The sequence below is a fragment of the Cyprinus carpio genome, chromosome A6, assembly GCF_018340385.1.
Source record: "Cyprinus carpio isolate SPL01 chromosome A6, ASM1834038v1, whole genome shotgun sequence".
In the NCBI taxonomy this organism is placed as follows: domain Eukaryota; kingdom Metazoa; phylum Chordata; class Actinopteri; order Cypriniformes; family Cyprinidae; genus Cyprinus; species Cyprinus carpio.
Window position 1 is genome coordinate 21,363,987 of NC_056577.1, and position 19,970 is coordinate 21,383,956.

At 40.0% G+C, this 19,970-nt stretch overlaps 1 protein-coding gene across 3 annotated transcripts in view; it reads left to right on the forward strand.

The window, feature by feature from the left end:
* Nucleotides 1-17,962, forward strand: part of LOC109098472 (phosphatidylinositol 3-kinase regulatory subunit gamma) — a 137,522-nt gene extending 119,560 nt beyond the window's left edge. Inside the window, exons 1-10 of one of the 3 annotated variants that reach the window (XM_042758407.1) lie at nucleotides 1,821-2,261; nucleotides 11,013-11,124; nucleotides 13,566-13,664; nucleotides 13,763-13,943; nucleotides 14,478-14,603; nucleotides 14,804-14,946; nucleotides 15,033-15,209; nucleotides 15,317-15,391; nucleotides 15,485-15,655; nucleotides 15,970-17,962. In XM_042758407.1, coding sequence (XP_042614341.1) covers nucleotides 2,153-2,261; nucleotides 11,013-11,124; nucleotides 13,566-13,664; nucleotides 13,763-13,943; nucleotides 14,478-14,603; nucleotides 14,804-14,946; nucleotides 15,033-15,209; nucleotides 15,317-15,391; nucleotides 15,485-15,655; nucleotides 15,970-16,171 — 1,395 coding nt within the window. In that variant the 5' untranslated portion in view covers nucleotides 1,821-2,152 and the 3' untranslated portion in view covers nucleotides 16,172-17,962. Of the gene's footprint in view, nucleotides 1-1,820; nucleotides 2,262-5,436; nucleotides 5,581-11,012; nucleotides 11,125-13,565; nucleotides 13,665-13,762; nucleotides 13,944-14,477; nucleotides 14,604-14,803; nucleotides 14,947-15,032; nucleotides 15,210-15,316; nucleotides 15,392-15,484; nucleotides 15,656-15,969 lie in introns of those variants that run through there. The other 2 variants (XM_042758409.1, XM_042758406.1) reach the window with 2 other exon arrangements.
* The last annotated feature ends 2,008 nt before the right edge of the window (nucleotides 17,963-19,970 follow it).

Below are 19,970 nucleotides of genomic sequence, written 5' to 3' on the forward strand. Positions count from 1 at the left end.
TGAATTGCTCTGTCATACAGTGAATACTTTGGGACCAAACATTTGATTTTAACGTTGCCATGTCTTAGTTCTCACTTTGGTAATTAATTAAAATTGCAGTGCACATAGTTTGGCAAGATATTTTCCTTGTATCTCTCAGATCTTGGATCAGCCAAATCTGAATCCCCTGCAGACATACCATAGAAACACTGTTAGCATTTAGCTCACTGTCCAATAAGAGGACAGGCATGGACCAATAACAAGCTGCAGTTGGTTGAGCATTAAGGTTTCTAAGGCACACACTTTTCTGACGCTCAAATCCCCATAGTCACGTGTGTCTTTTTCCGGTGTTGCAGAGGCGGCTAGCAATACACTTTAGTCCAAACCAGACATTTTCAGTCTCAAAAACAGAGTGACCTCAAAAAAAACGCATCAGTCTTGAATTTACAACTCGTATGGATATAATTTACATGGTCCTGTGGCCTTTATTGCTCGTTCATTATGCAATGTAAGTGATTAATATTTTCCCACAGCTTTTATGGATTACTGTGGCTATTCGGTTGCTTGTCATTGTTTTGGGTCCATCTGCTCATGCTGAACTGAAGCATGGACAGTGACAATTAAGCAAGTTTGACACAGTTGACAAGGACAGCCTTTGTCAGGCATGAGCCATCTGGAGGTTCCTCCCTGTTCTGCATTAAAGAGATGCTAACATTGTGATCCTTTTTTTTTTCCGCTCTGGCCATACAGGGACATTCTCCTCTTTGATGGATAGATCACACGTATGTGAACAGAGGGGACTGAAAGAGGCGTACAGGAAGACAGATTGCCATCCACAAAATAATTGTTCCTAAAGCAGACCACCACCTGCATTAATGAGATGTGCATACAGAAGAAAACCTGAAGCACAGGCAACAGTTAGTAAAATATTAAATTACAGCACATATAATGCCTGGAGGATGTTCTTTCTTCTTCTTCTTCTTCTTCTTCTTCTTCTTCTTTTCTTTTCTTAATGTCTCATATTTGAAATTGATAAGAAAGACTGATGGATCCAATGCATACACAAGTCATTTTATATGTGTTGAACTGAAAAGGTAAATTTGTTAATGTTAGTTCTTTTACTTTATTATTAACACGTGTGTTGTTTATTTCATTAGCACAAATGACAGATTGACCCAGATTTATTCCAGTTTGTATTTCCAAACACACATCCGTAATAGACTTTTATGAGCAGCTGTTTCAACTCGTTATGATGCTTCTAATATATATATACTGGTATGCGCTGTCAATATCTCCAATAAATAAGTTTGACATATTATAACATCAAAATCATTACTTCCTCCAAACCGAACTCTGTGCCGTTCTCTCCATCAGTTTTGCACCTCATAGTAACGGTTCGACCAATAGAATGTCGACTTCCGCTCTTCGGACAAGTTCATTGGATCATGAGAAACACGCGGTTGCAAATAATGTACAAACTCCGACTTTGGCAACTAGGTGGAAGAGCCGCGCATTTTGATTGGCTCCCAAATCTGGAGCGTGTGCGTGTTCCACAGCACCGGTGATCCGTTTTGAGGCGAGTCCATTGCGTGCTGGAGAAGGGGTGTCGAGAAATGATGTCACTTATAAATGAAACGACACCGTGCTCACGGCGAAAAGAGAATAAATAGCTATAAACTCCGTCTTCTTTTCTTATTTCTAATTATTTTAATTCTATTCGAATTCTTATTTTTTTTTATATGTATTAGCTGCTAAAACATAAGCACGAGGGGAGTGATTTGCTTCACGCGTATCGGTTAGAACAGATCCCCCCCATGCTGTTCGCACCGAATGGACTCCTCCTCATGAAGTGAAAGAACCGGTAGACTGAGTGAGCTGACTGAAAGGAAGACTGCTGTTTCGATATGGTAGGACGGAGTGGATTGTAGAGCTGGTATCTACTTTCTGTTCTGTCGGACTGTAAAGAGATTTTTATAAAAATGATCTATCAAGTGATATCGGATGAGTGAAGCCTGGTGCTTTCATGAGACTCTGAAGCTGGCATTCAGACTGTTAAAGTTGAGCTCTCCGTTCAGTCGTACGATCGTTTTATGTTCCCTTCATTCGTCTGTGTTGAACATTTGATTTTACCCAGTTCGGTGAGAACCTAGTCGATCACCAGAGGACTCATACCATGTACAATACAGTGTGGAATACTGAGAAAGAAGATGACGACTGGAGAGACGTGATGATGTCCTATTCCACTGAATTAATATTTTACATTGAGATGGACCAGCCGCCAGGTACAGATAAAACAACCAATCTAACAACACTCTTAGTTCACCCCAATAATATAAATGCTGTAATTTCCTCACTCTAATGTTGATACAAACCTTGACTTTTTTTTTTTCCTCCAAGAAGCACAAATGGTTAGAAGGCTGACAGCCCCAGTCACCATTCACTTTAATTGTATCTTTTTTTCATACAGTGAAAATCAATGGTGACTCAGATTCTGCAGATCTCCTTTTGTGTTTCATTCAAAAATGTCGTTTAGCGTATTTAACATTAACGCAGTCGCATTATCTGACGTTGCCCTCATTTGTCTGCTTAGACAAATGGAGCTAGCTTCATAGTTGAAATGTGTTTTATTTTAATGTTATGTACAGCGAGTCACGTATGGCTGGCAATGAAAATTCGCACTCGTTCTTCTACCAAAACCCATTTCGCCATCTTAAAAACGTTCTTTTGCTGTCAGGTTTAATCATACTTGTGATGCATTATCGTGTACATTTTAAATGAATGAACGACTTCTCACTTAGACGGGGAGACATATTAAAGCCTCTTTCTCCCTGAAGAGAGTGCAACAGTCTACATCCCTCTATAGTTTTTATTTTAAAGTTCTGATTTAGTCACCCTCTCATATAATATCAAATCTGTATGATATTTTGTTTTTCTTTAGTAGAACACAAAATTGGATATTAGAGCCCCTATTCACTATTTGCATCTATTTCAAACAATGAAAGTGAATGATGAACGAGATGTAATTTTGCAATTTTGGGTGAACTATCTGTTAAAATTAGTGTAAACTTGTCTGTATATATCCAGTAATTGTGTATGTAATTTGGGCTTGTTAATGGTATATGTCCAGTAATGTTGTAATTTTGTATGTCATTTGGGCTTGTAAATGGTATATATCCAGTATTATTGTAATCATGTAGGTAATTTGGTTAAATAAAAATCTTTATATAGAGATTGTGTTACAGGTCCTGCTATAGTCTTGTCATTTTTTCCTCTGGATATTTGGATGTTTTGCATGGCTCACCGCAAATGGTATTAATATGCAAAATGTGGAGAGATCGGAATGCATTCTCTGAATTGGTTTGACACCTTAAGTGGTGTATACAGGATCTGCAAGTTTTAGAAAATAGGGGCTATGTAGCATATAGATCAATGAAGTCACAGAATTATACCCTGTGAAAGCTCTTTAGGGGTCTTTTGGAGTAAGTTTTCCAGCTTTCTGAATGTCAGTTTTGCCTGCACTCCTTATTCACATTCAGTGCCATTCATGTGTCATCTATCAAGGGCTGACACCATTTTATTGCCATTAACAATGATGTCATAGACTGGAAACTGGATCCCATTCAGAAGTCAAAGGCATAGTTGACAATGGCTCATTAATTCATGTTGTTACTTACTGCAATAAAGAGACGGGATGACACTTTTGGAAGCGTGGAATGTAAATGGAATGGGAAAAGAGACTGTTTGAGAGTTTTGCAAGAGGTTGTTACTTTTGTGTGACCATTGTGAGGGGTTTTAGGGCAGACTGTATTTTGTGCAACACATTTTGTGCATCATTTCTTGACATCCCATCTGTAACATTTTAATGAATGTTGTTAGATTGTGAAGATGCTGCCTTAATGTATCCACATAAAGTTAACTGTTTATTTGGTCCAACTGCAGCCTTATTTCAACAGTGGGCAGAATTAATTATTTTATTACATTTACGACATTCTCTGCATTGTTCAAAGGAGGTTCTAACCTCATTTCCTAGAAAATGAGCTGTGGTGGACTGAACGGATCTGGCAAGCAGGATTCTGAGTTAAATAGCCCTTCGATTGCTCTGCCATGGGGATGAATGAGCACAGCACTGTGTGATCAACCCACACATTCATCTTATCTTTCAATCTGTGCCACTTAACACAAGTTTATCAGAGCTCTCCTTTTTTTTTTTTGCTTTCTGTCCGTTTGTCTGCATGTAATTTCAGTAACCACACACTGACTTATCATCTGCTTCTTCCTCAACTCACGACACTTCTTCTCCGAGACACTGTTAGAGAGGTACTGCGGGACAGTGAAATTCACCTGGCTCAGGAAAAGATGACTAGATTAGAAAGAGTGACTGGGAAAGGAAAGAAACAGGACGAGGTTCCCTTGCAGATGTTCATTTGAATATTTATTACAGCTGAATTGAGATGTAAAAAGGCTCTGAGGTACAGCCCTGTATGTGTATGCGTCTGCAAACAAGCAAGCTGCTTTGTTCCATTGCATTCGCCAATAAGCACAGGTGCCACACCGCCCCCAGGGGAAAGTTGGCCCCTGTCTCTTAGGGCCAGTGATGTGTGAGTGTAATAAAGGCTACCGGAGCAGTGTGCTCTGGGTGGACAACAAAAGTGCAGCGACACCAAAGGGAAAGTCAGCTTCTGACATCCCTTTAATGGGCATTCGTATGTCATAAGGGATGGAAATGTCATTATGTCTCTTGATGCATGGTTCTTTCTTTGTTCTGTGCCTTTTCAGCTTGTTCAGTCTTGAATGTATTTGAGCTTGTTCATTCATAAATGTCCACAGAAAATTGATATGTCGAGGAAACAGGGCTTTCTTTAGCAGAATGTGAAAACATCATTTTTCTTCCTCTGTACATAAAGGCATATGTGCACATAATAATAAAATATTAAATGCATATGTAAAAAATATGTGTGTAAAATTGTATATATACACACATACACACATATATATATATATATATATATATATATATATATATATATAGATATATATATATATATATATATATATATATATATATATATATAAAATTTTTTGGTCTTTTAATTAATTAATTAATTAATTAATTAATTAATTAATTAATTAATTAATGAGTGTTTGCACAACCAGCACACTTTTAGCATTTTGTAATCTGACGTAGCAATGTGGCTGTGAAGCAGTTCGATGCATGTGTCCCAGTTTGTGTTCGCCTCGGCGTGTGTTGGCGTCTTTGCCTTGTCTCTTTCTGGGAGGAGCGCTTCCCCCCTCCTACATCATTCCCTAGAGCTTTCCGTCTCTCTTTCTCCGTCTCATATGGTTGTGTCCACCTCCTGCTTTCTCATTGGCTGCTGCCGACTTCTTCATTGAGAGGGTTTGTTAAGACAGCAGCATCTGAATTTAGGAGCAGGGATTTTCCCTCTGGCTTTAGTCTGAAAGGCAGAGTGAGTGAGCGAGCGAGGGAGGGTGGAGAGAAAGCGAGAGCGAGTGGGAGGGAGAGAGAGAATAAGAGGACTCGTGTCACAGACAGCTGAGTGCAGGCTGTATACATGCAGCTCAAAAAGGATCCCGAGGAGGACGGTAAGGGAGACATCATTCTTCTTTTCTTCTGCTTTTTCACAGTCACTGTCTTTGCTTTCATCTTTTCTGTCTTAATGGCTATTGTGACGCTCTGAAAAGATTGTCAGGGAACCACAATGACAATTAGTGTCTGTCCTATTGTGCGGGAAGTGTCCTGGATCTTGTATGGAAACATGCAGTGTTGTCAACATGAATTAATGTAAGAATCGTGCCTTTGCATGATGTATAATCCTTGATAGTTGTACTTCTTTTTTTTTTTTTTTTTTTTCGTTTTGTTTTAATTAAAAATAATTAGCATCTTAATAATCCTCTTTTAAGAGTTCAGCTGCAAGGATTGTCTTTTAGTCATTCATTAGGAGCGGATGGTGACAGTGCATCATGATAATATGTGGACAGAGCGTGTATGGTTTCACATGTGATTGTGAGCGTCCCCGACGGACTGTTTAAACCACCCATGTGCTTGGTGACACTTTTAATTCATTCCCCCTGGATCGGGACGTGGCAGCCCTCGCCTGCTGTTCCCCTCAATGGCACTGTCATCACTCTCTGCCACACGCTTTTTGCCCTCGCCTGCAATTTGTACATACATACCCCAAACTGTGTGTGTGTGTGCCAGCACGCTTTTTCTCATGCACGCTTTTTCTCATGCTCTGTGTTTGTGTCAGTCTATGTTTGTGTTGCACCTGTAGAACCAGAGGTTTGAACGTGTCTTTATGTTTTTTTATTCTATTTTTTTACTGTGCAAAAGAGCACGACTGCAGAACAATGACCTCTGGAGATGTTGTCCTGAGCTGCATGCTGCCATTTATATTTGTTTCCTAAACAATGGACTGCTTGGTCGTCGATTGCCATAGACTTCACCTATGGATGTATAGTTTTCTTTGTTCAGACTTGCGCAGCTCTGCAGCGCTGCATTGCCACTCACTCCTTCTCATTCTTTCTTATCCTTTCCATCCTGCATCCTGGTCACTTTCTTTTTCTCACATCTTGCTTTTCATCTTTCATTAGAAGTTTTTATTTAGAAAATTAAATAGTATTTTAAAAGTATAAAATATCTTTAATTGATAAAAAAAAATTGTTTTGCTTTCATTGTGAAGCATAATGGGATAGTTTACTGTTGTAGAAATTTAAAAGAAATACTTTCACTTTTGTCATTTAAATTGACCCCCTTTGTTTGTTTAGTTTTGTCATAAATCGTGATCGTAACTTGTTTGAATCAGTGAATGATAGCTTTAAAAAATGACTGCATTCTGCGACAGTGGACTTTCCATTGTGTGCCCCCCAGCTGCGATATCTCTGTCACTAACACAGATGGGGTGACCGCTGTAATGAGATCACCTAGTCACATCTCTGCCTCTTTCTTGCTCTTTTTCCTTTCATTTTCCATGTTCTTTTCATGCTCACATCCCACCACTAGCTGACATAGATAACCAAGAGTGTGTGTTTAGGACAAAGGTGGTCACGCACTTGCAGAAAGAGCTGGCAGTGGAAAACTGATAGGCAGGAATTTGAGGTTTCAGCTGAGCATGTGCACCTGCCTTTTGGCTGCTGTAGAGAGCGAGCAAGAAAAAGGGGGGTCATTTCCCTTTCTATTGGCAGGCTGCTACTGAAAGAGGCTTTGTGATGAAATGAAATATATCAGGCCAAAATGTATGCTTCAGATGTATTCATAGAAATTTGTTTGTGTGTTTTTGTGTGTTTTCAGCTCACATGTTAGTCTTGAATAGTGAGATATTGAATCTTGGTTTGTGTCTCTAAATGACATTAGGGAGTGGAGGAGGTGAGCCACGTGGGTATTTGCAAATGTAATATTAATATGGTGATTATTGTGTTGGCGTAGAGGGAACAGAAGGTTATACATTGTCAAATGACTCTTCATAAGCTGCTATGCTGCACAAATGGTCTCCTGCCAGGTGGTGAGCGTTCCCCCTGAAGTTTGTGTCAACAGGATGGTGCAAAGGGTTGCCATATTTTCAGCTTCCAAAAGTCATTGCTTTGAAGAAATGTTCCGCTAAAAAAAATAAAAAAATAAGACTGATCTCCTTTTAGACCAACTGAAATGTAGAAATAGTGTGTGTGCACACCTGCAGGAGCAGAGTTTGGGTGGGGATGTGTCCGTTAGCCTGGCTTTGCTTTGACTGGTTGAAGCCGCTCACCCCACCAGATTAAGGTGTTTCCTGTGGGCCAATGGAGGGAGGAGTTGTCACTGTGCCCGGGTCGCCTTTAACTCTGACTACACTCATGCACTCTCACTCCAAAAACCGCTACTGCTTTTAATTAATGACAACATCAAAGAAAGCCATTCACACACCCCTCTTCCCACACACTGAAACTTTAAAGAACCATAAAGATCTTAACTCTGCAAAAGTTTGCAATGTCGGGAAGTAATAAAACTTCAATGAAAACTTTTCAAAATTTGAAGTACTAAAATGGCAACACAAGAAAGTGTCTTTCTTGCTCTGTTTCTTCAGAGGGTCTTCATGTCTTTTTTGATGTTTAACAATTTTATTATTATTATTTCTTATTAAAGGAGCCAATTGTGTGCGGAGTAGTGGGTCATTCCACAATGTGCCAACAGCAGGGATTCATTCATTGACTGTAGTGTGTGTTGCATGTCCCTGTGGGCTTTTATTTCCATGACTCACCTCCGGTGTATTGGACTTAAGTCTTGCCTCTTTTAATTCGCATACCAGATAGAAGTTTCTTTGGCTAGAAGGGCCCAGGGGTTTCTAGAATCAGCTCAGGCTTTTAAGACATCTGTATGCTCGCTTACGCCATGCCTTCCCCATTTCCACTCCCCCTCCAGTGTCCTGGCGTAGATATACACCCTCTCTCGGGTCTCTGCCAGGCTGAGAACAGGTGGGTGACTGTTTTTACAGAAACTTGACTTTTTTTTAATGTGGTCATATTTAAATTCATTATGGCAATAATCTGCTTGAGCCTGCTTAACTCTGCATGAGCCATGTCCTCCTTTAACAGTCCACTGTGTTCGATACTTCAATACGAGTATCGATACAGCTGGCCCTGTATCGATATTGTGGCACGTGCAGCAGTGGACCACACTTAAGTTGAATACAAAAACACTGTTTAAAATGGAGTAGATAAATGCAAGTTTTCTAAAAAAAAAAAAATAATGAATAGAGCGTAATATATAGGCTACAATAAGGTTTAATCTGGCCGCAGAAGAACACAACTGGGTTGCCTGATATAAAGAGACGTAATCCCCGATAAAGAGCTTCGCACTTGCACAATATGGATATCTGCTAAGTGTGTTACTTATTTTTGTCAACCTGGCAACAATGTGTACACGCTCTCTCTCCACTGTGGATAAACACTTGCTTTCTGAAAACACCAGTAAGATTGCAGTTTAGCGATCTCCACTTCAATATTCTATTCTCAGAAAAATGTAATTCATCCAGTGTTTATTTACACGAGAGAGAGAGAGGCTGTGTATGTATGAAATACCACTGTTTTGCCATGTTTCTCTATTAACAGTGAAGCTGTGGCTTTAATTCCTTTAGAAACAATGATGTTACCAGCTTCTTGTTAAGAAAGATAATGTAGCTCATGAGCGATTAAGCTACTTTATTGATAAAATTCCGGGGCAGCGCTAAAAAGTTTGTGTTGCTGAATGTCTGTGCGCGTGCGCAGCGTGATCTGTGTGTGTGACTAATCGTGTGTGCGTGAGATGCAGTGAAGTCAGCGCATTAGTTTAGAACTCTTCTAATTTTTATTTTTATTTTTTTTAAGTTTAGAACTCTTCTAATATTTATTTTTATGTGACTGAGCATGTGTGTGCGTCAGCATTTTATATATATTTTATATATATTTTATATATATATATATATATATATATATATATATATATATATATATTAGCATTACAATATAAATTTATTAGAATGAGTACATTATTATTTATGGTCTTAAAAACAAGATGCAAACAATATTGTACCTGGTGGGGAGTACCCAATGTAAACATGAAACACATGGCATTACCTATATTGTACTGTAGTACAGTTATGGAGGCCCTTCATAATGCAGAGGTAAAGTGCTTGTTCTGCCAATAGTTAGCAATGGCCCTATAGTGTGCAGTGTTTAATAAACGGCTGTTTTGCTAAATTCTGCTGAGGTGAAATTCAGTGCAGTCCTGTATCATGATACATATCGTATCGTGGCCTCTGTATCGCGATACATATCTTATCGTGATTTTGCTCAGCCTTAGAGACCTACAGTCCACTAGTATTTTAAAGGTGTCACCACCACTTTCGTGGAGTATGTCTTTGGTTTCCCTTAAAAGCATTTGAATAAACCTGTGCGTTGACAATGGAGTGGTACGTTGCTGTTTCAAGGCCACTGTTTGCAAGTTTCAATTAGGTCAGGGGGAGGTTCATTTGGCTTGGCAGTAGGTACAGGGCTTGAACACTGTGTCTCTGTACATTTCAGATGGAGCTGATGCCTCTCAAACTAATCTTTGCCAACTGCACCTGGCTGAGCACTTGCAGGTTTCCCTGAAGCACTTGAACACAAACACGTGAACTCCTTGTTTAGAACAGCTTTAGTTGCCCAACTAGTCTGCTGAAAGTTTCGTAACACCAGATTTGCATGTCATTTAACCATCATTCATTCAAGTCTAGTTTTGACTCTAAGGTTGAAAAAATCTCATAAGGAGATTAGACATGAGGATGCATGCAGTGAAGTTGTAACATACAGCACATAGTCTTGCAGCAATATTTCTGAGTGAGGGTGTTCTGATGCACTGCGTTGGTGAGCAGCACACTCTGTTGACCCCTGACCCGGAAGATAGCAAGAGCATCATCAACATTAGCTTTCCAGCGTGCTGTTGCGGCAGCTGTTGACTGCTTTTGCTCGCAACAAAGGAAGTGTTTCACTTGAAGGGAAAGAACCTGTTCATTACATATTCAGGAAGTAGCAGAAAAGCAAGACTGGCAGAGAAGGTCATTTGTTTTTTGTTTACACTTTCACACGGGCCGAATGGAATATGTTGTTGTTGCATTTTCCGTGAAAACTGATCTTTTGCATTTTCAGTGGAAATCACTGTTGCATTTTCCGAAACAAACTCATCTAACTACAAATGATGTGATGGAGTCACAGGTTGGAGGAGAGTATTGGAAGGCCATCCGTGGGAAAATTAAGGGCTAAAGGTCAATAGTTAATCCTGGGCAATAACCTGCAATTTTAATGTATTCCTACCTTTTTTTTAAAGCTCAAATTTGGATTCTCTTAGCAGCATAAACTTATTCATGAGGTTGAACAACATACAGCCATTTGTTAACATGGTGTCCACTTAGTATAGTCTTCAAGGAGATTAGGTTTTCATCTGTAAGGTGAAACCAACCTCATATTTGTAGGACTGCTGATGAGGTTAGAAGATTTTCTGCTAAAATAAATCTCTCTTATTTCTTCTGCAGCTCTTCCTCCCAAGCCAACAAAACCCATGACTCCAGTAAATGGCAACGGTGTGAAAGAAGCCGCCAGCGGCTTATTGCAAGAAGCAGAATGGTACTGGGGAGACATATCAAGGTAAGAGTCACTTGACATTAGATTTCATTTCTCACTTGACTGGATTTCTGTCTGTTCTGCTCTTAAAATCTTTCCTCATGCCAGCTAGCTTATACGTGTCCACAACGTGATAAGGGCATTGTCATCACTATAAGTCAGGTGATAGCTGATCAGTCATAATACTGCATCAAGATCATTTGAAAAGCTCTCTGGGTTGTTACTTTCCTCCACCTGATGGCTTCCAAGTTGGTAGCCTGAAGGTGGAGTCTCACACGCAGCTCTGGAGTGTCATGTTGCTCTTTCAGCTGCTCTGCAAACTTTTTCTGTTCTTTTTCTTTCTTTGTGTGAGATAGGTAAACTTATTTTGATCCTCTCCTCTTCTTTTGGCTCACTTATCCTGGAGGCATGTACGCTTTGCCGCAGCTGTACAAAAGCAGAAAGGCAATGTAATGGGGGAGAGACACAGGAAGAGCTGAAGGGGGTGGGGGGTGGGCGGTAGAAGAACCCAAATCTCCAAAATGTCAAGCTGTCTGGCCAGTTTCCAACACAACCCATAAAACTCTCAGGTTTTAGCAGATTAGTCTGCTGCTTAGTGACCAGCTTTAGACTTGTTTGATGTTGGGCGAGTAGAAATTCTGCAGAGATGCTCACTGATCTCTGAAGCCCTGCTATCCTTTAACTCACACAGTCAATTCCCAGATAAACCAGAGCTGCTTTTAGCTTTGCTTCAAACCTGTCCTCAGTGCTTACTAGTTTTGAAATCAGAAAGTAACTAAACTCTAGGCATCAAATAAAGAAGAACGCCACAGCAAAGAGATGCTGACCATTGAATTTCAATTATGAACTGAGAGAGATCAGATGTAAATCACTGGGCACACAGTTTCAGTTTGAGTACATAGTAATGATTCTCAGCCATGTAAATTATGGGGCAGTTGTGGCCTAATGGTTAGAGAGTTGGACTTGTAACCAGAAGGTCACAGGTTCGAGTCTCGTGCTGGCAGGAGTTGTAGGTGGGTGGGGATTGAATGAACAGCGCTCTCTTGAACAGCCACCCTCAGTACCCATGGCTGAAGTGCCCTTGAGCAGGGCACTGAACCCCCAGTTGCTCCCCGGGTGCTGGATATATAGCTGCCAACTGCTCAGCGGTGCGTTCACTTCTCACTGCTGTGTGTGTGCACTTGGATGGGTTAAATGCAGAGCACCAATTCTGAGTATGGGTTACCATACTTGGCAAATGTCACGACTTTCACTTTTTATCTGCATGCCTGTCTTGGATTCCTGATTTTCTTCTAGACTTGAGCTTAGAGTAAATCCAAAATGTATTTTATATTTATAATATGCACTATTTACTGTGCAAAATTCATCTGTGCCTGTTATTCCACAGATATAAATGTCTTGATAATTTTGATAAACAGTTATGATTAAGCGATTATTAAAGCTGTAATTCACAGTAATTTTGTTAAATTAGAGGAATACATATTCTGTGCTTTGCACAGCATATCTAGCTTTGTCCAAATGTCTCCTCCACTTCTTGTTCTCCACTTCACACTGACATTACTGCTGCTTGCTCATCATGTGCACGACGTCATCTGTGCACAGTCGCTAACCTTCATACACTTAAAAATCATATTGCAATGCTTTTTTTCATTGAAGATTTGTATTTTTTTAATTACGTCACATTACAGAAGCAAAATTGTTTGTGAAATTTATTTCTCATTGATCTGATTGTTTCTATGACCCAAACATGTTACTAAAATAGGGTAACTCCCCTAAACGATGAACTTGCTGATGCACTGGAGCCTAAAAATTTACCTGATTCCCAAGCTCTCAGTGCAGAGAGGACTCCTCCCCCAGAAATGAGCATTCATGTGGGAGTCAAAGGTTCCTTACCTCGGCAGGCCAAAGAAGGCTTAATATACCCCCTCATGAGAGCCGGGGCCAGGGTCTGCTGAGCTCCAGCATGACTAGTCTGTTGGCTGTCAGGAGAATGGGAGGAGGCCTGGAAGTCAAGGGGTGTGACATTCATCCTAGACTAAAATAGAGGAGGTGGCAAAAAAGCAGGAAAGTCTTTTAAGCCTGATAGCTCTGCCGCTGGTCGTCGGGAGGCAGTTTTAAAGAGACAGACTGTCTGATTTCAAGACAAGAGCTGGAGGCATCAGTGTACATGTGGGCGTGCAGGACGGGGTCAACAGTTAAACCGTTCAAAGATGTCTCACTCTCTCCCAGACGGCTGTAGCAGACAGTATGGTCACAGACCAGTGCCTTTGCCCTCTGCCAGACCAAATTTATTTATACAGCCAGGCAAAGAGAAGTCATGTTTTTTGTGTGTGTCAGCCCTTTCCAAGGAGTGAAGGACAGGGGCTACGGAAAACTTATTTTAGCTGTAATGATTAATTATTAAGAGCAAGATTTGATGTGTGGATTATATGCACCATTCACCCTTTTCGGTCTTTTCTGTGCAGGGAAGAGGTGAACGACAAACTGAGAGACATGCCTGATGGTACTTTCCTGGTACGGGACGCCTCAACCAAGATGCAGGGAGATTACACGCTAACGCTAAGGTAATTCGAAATATTTTAGAAAAACTTCTACTTGTTCAAAACCTCTCCATTCATCTTATATTGATCTGTGGTCCAATACAATCCCTATTTTCCTACAGGAAAGGTGGAAACAATAAGCTAATAAAGATCTATCATCGGGATGGGAAGTACGGATTCTCTGACCCGCTCACATTCGGCTCAGTGGTGGAGCTCATCAGTCACTACAGGCACGAGTCACTGGCCCAGTACAACACCAAACTGGATGTAAAGCTCATGTATCCCGTCTCCCGCTACCAGCAGGTAAATGGGTTTAGATTGTGGGTGGGGGTATCACATTAACAGCCATCTCTTCTTTTCCTTTTACCTCTTTGTCCTCCCACCTCTCCCTCCCTCACTTAGGCCCTAAAGAGAGTGTTTGCTGAATGAATTGTGCAGCTAGTTGTGAGTGAAACTGCAGAGGCAGCAGGATGCTTTTGGCATGAAATATTACTTTGTTTATTGCCACAGCAGCGCAACTCCTAAATAATTGCACACATCCACAATGTCGAAAGGCCATCCAGGCATTTATTCACCAACCGCCCCCCACCCCCTCCTCCATCGCCCTCCCGTTATCTTACTCAGACACACAGGTGCTCATTATTTAGGGGTACCACAAATGTAAGTCCTCGAGAGGCACTTACAGATTCCAAGATTTTTATTAATGATTCCTGGAAGGAAATTCCTGAAAAATGGCTTTCACTTTGTAAGCAAAACCTACTGTATGTTGCTGTGAGCTGTCCTTTTTTCGCTCAGCAATTCATATTAATAACAATGCATTTACTCTCACTCTTTCAGGATCAGCTGGTGAAGGAGGACAACATTGATGCAGTTGGGAGAAAACTCCAGGAATATCACAATCAATATCAGGAGAAGAGTAAAGAATATGACAGACTCTACGAGGAGCACACAAAAACCTCACAGGTGAGCCTCTTAGAACATCACCGTTGGATCAATAGACAGCCAACCCATTAACTGCAGTGCTAAGTGCCACATGCACAACATGGACACAAACAATTTATTCCATTGGTGAAGCCCATTGACCAATTAACCAAGTCTATTAAGCGGCACATCCCTTTTGAGGTCGCATCACATCCATTGATTTATCTTTCCTTTGATTGCAGGAGATCCAGATGAAGCGTACTGCAATAGAGGCCTTCAATGAGACCATTAAAATTTTTGAAGAACAGTGTCACACGCAGGAACGCTACAGTAAAGAATACATTGAGCGATTCCGCCGAGAGGGGAATGACAAAGAGATTGAAAGGTACGCAAAGTCCACAATAGAGAGAGAGTGCTCTGGTTGCCAGTCTTGATGTATGGGTTTACAAATAGTTCTTGTTTCTCTCTCAGGATTATGATGAACTATGAAAAGCTCAAATCCCGTCTTGGCGAGATTCACGACAGTAAGACCCGGCTTGAACAGGACCTGAAAACGCAGGCTCTAGACAACAGGGAGACGGACAAGAAAATGAACAGCTTGAAGCCAGATCTAATCCAGCTCCGAAAGATTAGAGATCAGTACCTTGTGTAAGATTATCCTTCCTTTGCAGTTCATTTCGTCATCTTCATTGTTCTGTTTGAGTTGACAGGTTTTTCTCGATGTATAAACACTCCATTGCTTCTTTCTCATGCAGTTGGCTCAATCATAAAGGTGTTCGACAGAAACGAATAAACGATTGGCTGGAGATCAAAAACGAGAACATGGATGAGTAAGTCATATATTACTTTAAATTTGAGACCACGGGTTTGATAAATCTCTGCCTCCATCACAACATCTAACATATTTCCTCTTAAAATCACAGCACCTACTTCGTCAGTGAGGAGGATGAGAACCTGCCACACTATGATGAGAAGAGCTGGTTTGTGGGGGACCTTAACCGAACGCAGGCAGAGGACTTGCTACACAGCAAACCCGATGGAGCCTTCCTCATCCGCGAGAGCAGCAAGAAGGGCTGTTATGCTTGCTCTGTTGTGTGAGTATCTTAAGATGATGTAGACAGTGAGATGAAAATTATGTCAATGAAATGGGAGAATTATTATTTCTTCACTTGTCAGCAAATTGTTTTGCCATCCGTGCCATCTCCTCTGTTTCAATATAAAATAAAATCAGACTTTTCAATATTAAGACTCTACCTTTTTCCAGTTCTGTGATGCTGAATCAGTCACCTCTAGAGCAATATTAACTTTGGTTGTCTTTGAGCAAATGGATTGCCTTTATCTTTGTCTGAGGTCAGATTCTGGTTCGGAATCACATTGATAATGAGATCTGTCATGTTTCTGTCTGTAGTGTGGACGGCGAGGTGAAGCACTGTGTCATCTACAGCACGCCCCGTGGCTATGGTTTCGCCGAGCCCTACAACTTGTACAGCACTCTGAAAGACTTGGTGCTGCACTACCACCAGACCTCACTGGTCCAGCACAACGACTCGCTCAATGTGCGGCTGGCGTTCCCAGTGTATGCACAGATGCCCTCAGGTCCACGGAGATAAAGACTCGCCCCCCAAAATTAAACTGTCTATACTCATGGGAGGAGGGAACAGTTTCTGAACAAAATACATACAACAACAACAACAACAACAACAAAAAACACTTGCTGCAACACACACGTCAGCCACCTTGGAGTTATATATTTTTACAAGAACAATTTGGAGGGCATTCTTTCTAAAGACTGCTTGATTTGCACAAGGACGTTTTAAATGTTTGTGAATGTGAAAAAAAAAAAAAAAAAGCAAGCAGGAAGCAGAGGAGGCGAGTTTCAGGTGACCCGCGCTGCTACCTAAACTCCAGCTGGGACTTTTTACATGCTCCATTTTAGCTTAAGCTTCTTTTTTTTTTTTCCTGCCTCTATTTTCTCACATCTTTCTATTTTTCATTCAGATGTTGTTGTTTTTTTTTTTCTTTGTATTGTCTTTGCAAAATTCTGAACTATATGCAAAGCAGGAAAATATTTAGTTTGTTGAAATGTCTCCATCTCTCTTTGTGTGTTTAAAAAAAGGCAAAAACTATGTAGCAAACAGACGACTGACACTTTCCAGAGTGTTCTCACAGTGACTGCTGCTGAACGAGGGGTTGTGGGATGTTTGGGAGGGCACAAGTGAAAATGTGTTGTAGTCTTAAAAACAAAAGCTTTTTGTTTTGTTTTAACCTAACCTTAGAGAGGTGTTCATTTTTATTAATTTTTTGTCCTTGTTTTCTTTTTGGCTGGATCAAAAGTTTTGTCCTTTCCTAAGCAGTTAAGTTCGCTACAGTTCAGTGCAGAGACCAAAGTTGGCATGGGGAGGACTTTTTTTTTTGTTTGTTTGTTGTACTTTTTGTGATAAAATTGGCTTATATTAATTGAGTGAAATTATACTTAATGCACCTTGTTTGCGAACTACATAAAATAGTTTGGATCTGTGTCCTGTTAACAGAAGCTCCACTTGTCCTTTTTTTTAAAAAAACAAAACAAAACAAAATCACACACACAGACACAGTTGAAATAAAGCACTTAGAAATGACAACTGACCGTTGCACCAAATTTGAAAGAACAACAACTCGTGATTTAACTAATGTGACATCGTAATGCTTAATTGGATTTGTGTACCTGTCAAACATATGTTCAAAAGAAGTTCTCCAGCAAGCGGGAGCAGTGTCAGAGCAGATGTGCTTTAGTACGTAACTTGAAAAAAAAGTGCAATCCAGCTTTTGATGGTAGAGAAGTTGTCTGTCAGAGAGATAAACTGCTCTCAGTGGCATCAAAAAGCGATAATCACTTGAACCTTTTGAAGAATTTCCTTTAAAAAAAAGCCTCTTTATTGCCTAGTGCTTCTCTTTTTAGCAGGTTGACTCGTTCCATATCAGAAAAGAGAAAATACACTTTTCATTGTTCAGCTGCCTGTTGGTTTTAATGTTGCACAATAAAACCTTGATGAAAAGATATTCAAAGCTATATGCACAATATTCACTGTCAGTACGTCAGTTATATCACTTCCTGTTTTTTGTTCTGCTTCTGGCATGCAGGTGTCCAGCTGAGTAAGTTCACATTGAAATTCTTTTTCTCTCACAGCTTTCCCCTTTTTACAATTTGGTCGTATGCTGGAAGCGCTACAGCAGACTGTTACAGTTTTACAGGCCATTAAGCAGCACAGACAGCCCTCACCCACCACTGCAACTACCCAACTCACGCAATGCACAGTATGTAGCGTTACAAAATGCATCATACAGTGAATTCAACTGAAAACTTAATGACATTATTTGTCAAAACACTCTGATGGCTATTTTATATTTTGGCGAATTGGTGACGAATTTGGACAATTGTTCCTTTTTGTACGATCTACTTGTACATCATTTACAAATAGGTTTGGGTGGAACTTCATCCAACCTTTTTTCTAAAAATTTTACATTTTCAAATGAATCTCACAAAATTTGCAAATCATAAAATAGTTGCGTTTTCTCATGGGATTGTGTTATTTGTTTCTAAAGTGATCTCTGTGTTATTTGAGACTGAAAACTTTTGTTGGATGGTTGGTTGGTGGGTTGGTTTGGTGATGATGGGAACCAGACTGAGCATTTAGTCAGATCAGCTGTTGAGATGAACTTACAACCTAGAGTCCTAATGAAAACCACATGCAGATGGCTTTTCCCCTCCATTATTCATTTCAGTTGCTCTTTCGTTTGCCATTGCAAATGATTGTGGTTTTCTTGGGTGTTACTGGCAGACCTGAACTTAGTCATAATGTGTGTGCCACCGTTCACAATTACGTCTTTGCAGCCTTGGTGTCGCCATCTTTTCTGTGGAACATTTTTGGTTACTATGTTCTATAACATAGATCCAGATTTATTTTCATTTTATTCTAGCCTTTAAATGTTTTGAGTTTCAGAATAATGTTTTGCTTCGTTTTGTTTTTTTGAAGCTGGGCCCCAGATGGGCCCACTGTCTATTACTTGAACTCTTGCATCACTCACCATTGAATGTCTTTAATACATAGATGCATTTATTAATACACAGGAAATCCCTTTTATGGCATGAGTGGATTGAGTATAAAACGTGTCTGAATTTGTTTATTCTTAAGACTGGAACTCAACTTGTGTGTTTTGTTGAAAGTAAAGGGGCTTATGTTCACAGAGCTCCAAAGTGATTATTGGAGTCCAGTATAGCACACATCATATTTGAAGAGTTTTAGAGTCATTTACTAGACTGGTCACAAAGTTATTTTATGTTAAACAATTCAGGCCATGTTCGTACATGATACGGATTGAAGAATTGTTTTGAGAAGAAAAAAAAAAGTTTGAATTACTTTTTGTTTTTCCTAGGCATTGAGACCAAAGATTTAAGTTTGGTTTGTTTTATTTTCTTAATTTTGTGTCTTAGTTTTTGGGTTGCTATCGCTAGCCCCTCACTCGTCTGGCAAAATAACAATGTCTTTATTACTGTCTGTATATTGAAGGGTTCACTGTGGATTGGTTGGTGGTCCATTTTTTGCCATTTAAAAAAAAAAAAAAAAAAAAAACTGATGACAATTTGTTTACCTAAATGAAATGTAGTTTTGTTAAGCCTCAAAGTGAACAGTCTGCCCTAAAGCTAGTTCATTTTTGCACTCACTTATTTGTAAAAGCTAAATGCTGTGTGTGTGTGTGTGTGTGTGTGTGTGTGTGTGTGTGTGTGTGTGTGTGTGTGTGTGTGTGTGTGTGTGTGCGCGTGTGCGCGTGTGCGCCATCAAAGTTGTTATTAATTTGTCCGTTAGGTCACTAAACCAACTCTAAAGTTACCAAAATCAAGTGTTTCTATGACTCTTTTCTTTACAGAATAGTCTTGCATTCAGCTGCAGTCATTGTTGCTTTTTCTTTCTGTGTTGTAAAATCCATATAAAGAAAACCGACAACCCTATACCACAGAAATGTATGGTCCGTTTAGGAAAAAAAGTGATTGTCATTCTCTGCAGGGCAAAAAGCAGTAGGGTTTGTTGGCTTTCTTTGTTCCTATACTCAAGAAAGCATGAAATATTATGTTTTTCTTCTAAAAGGTTTCAGGGACATAAAAAGCATTGCATTGGGAATTCATATGAGAGACATTTACTAGAGTGCTTTTTTTTTTTTTTTTTGTATTGAAGTGGGAATGGGGGAAGCTCACACATTATAACAAGCCGGCAGAATCAACAGTGCTTTGCTTCAAAAGCTCAGAGGGTTTGGACATGTACCAAAACAACCTTTCTTGACTCAAAGCCGCTTGAGTTTTCAGTTAGACTCTGTACAAAGCAGGTGTTATTGACTAGAAGACCTGGCTAAGGTTATTTCCGGACTGTTAACTAG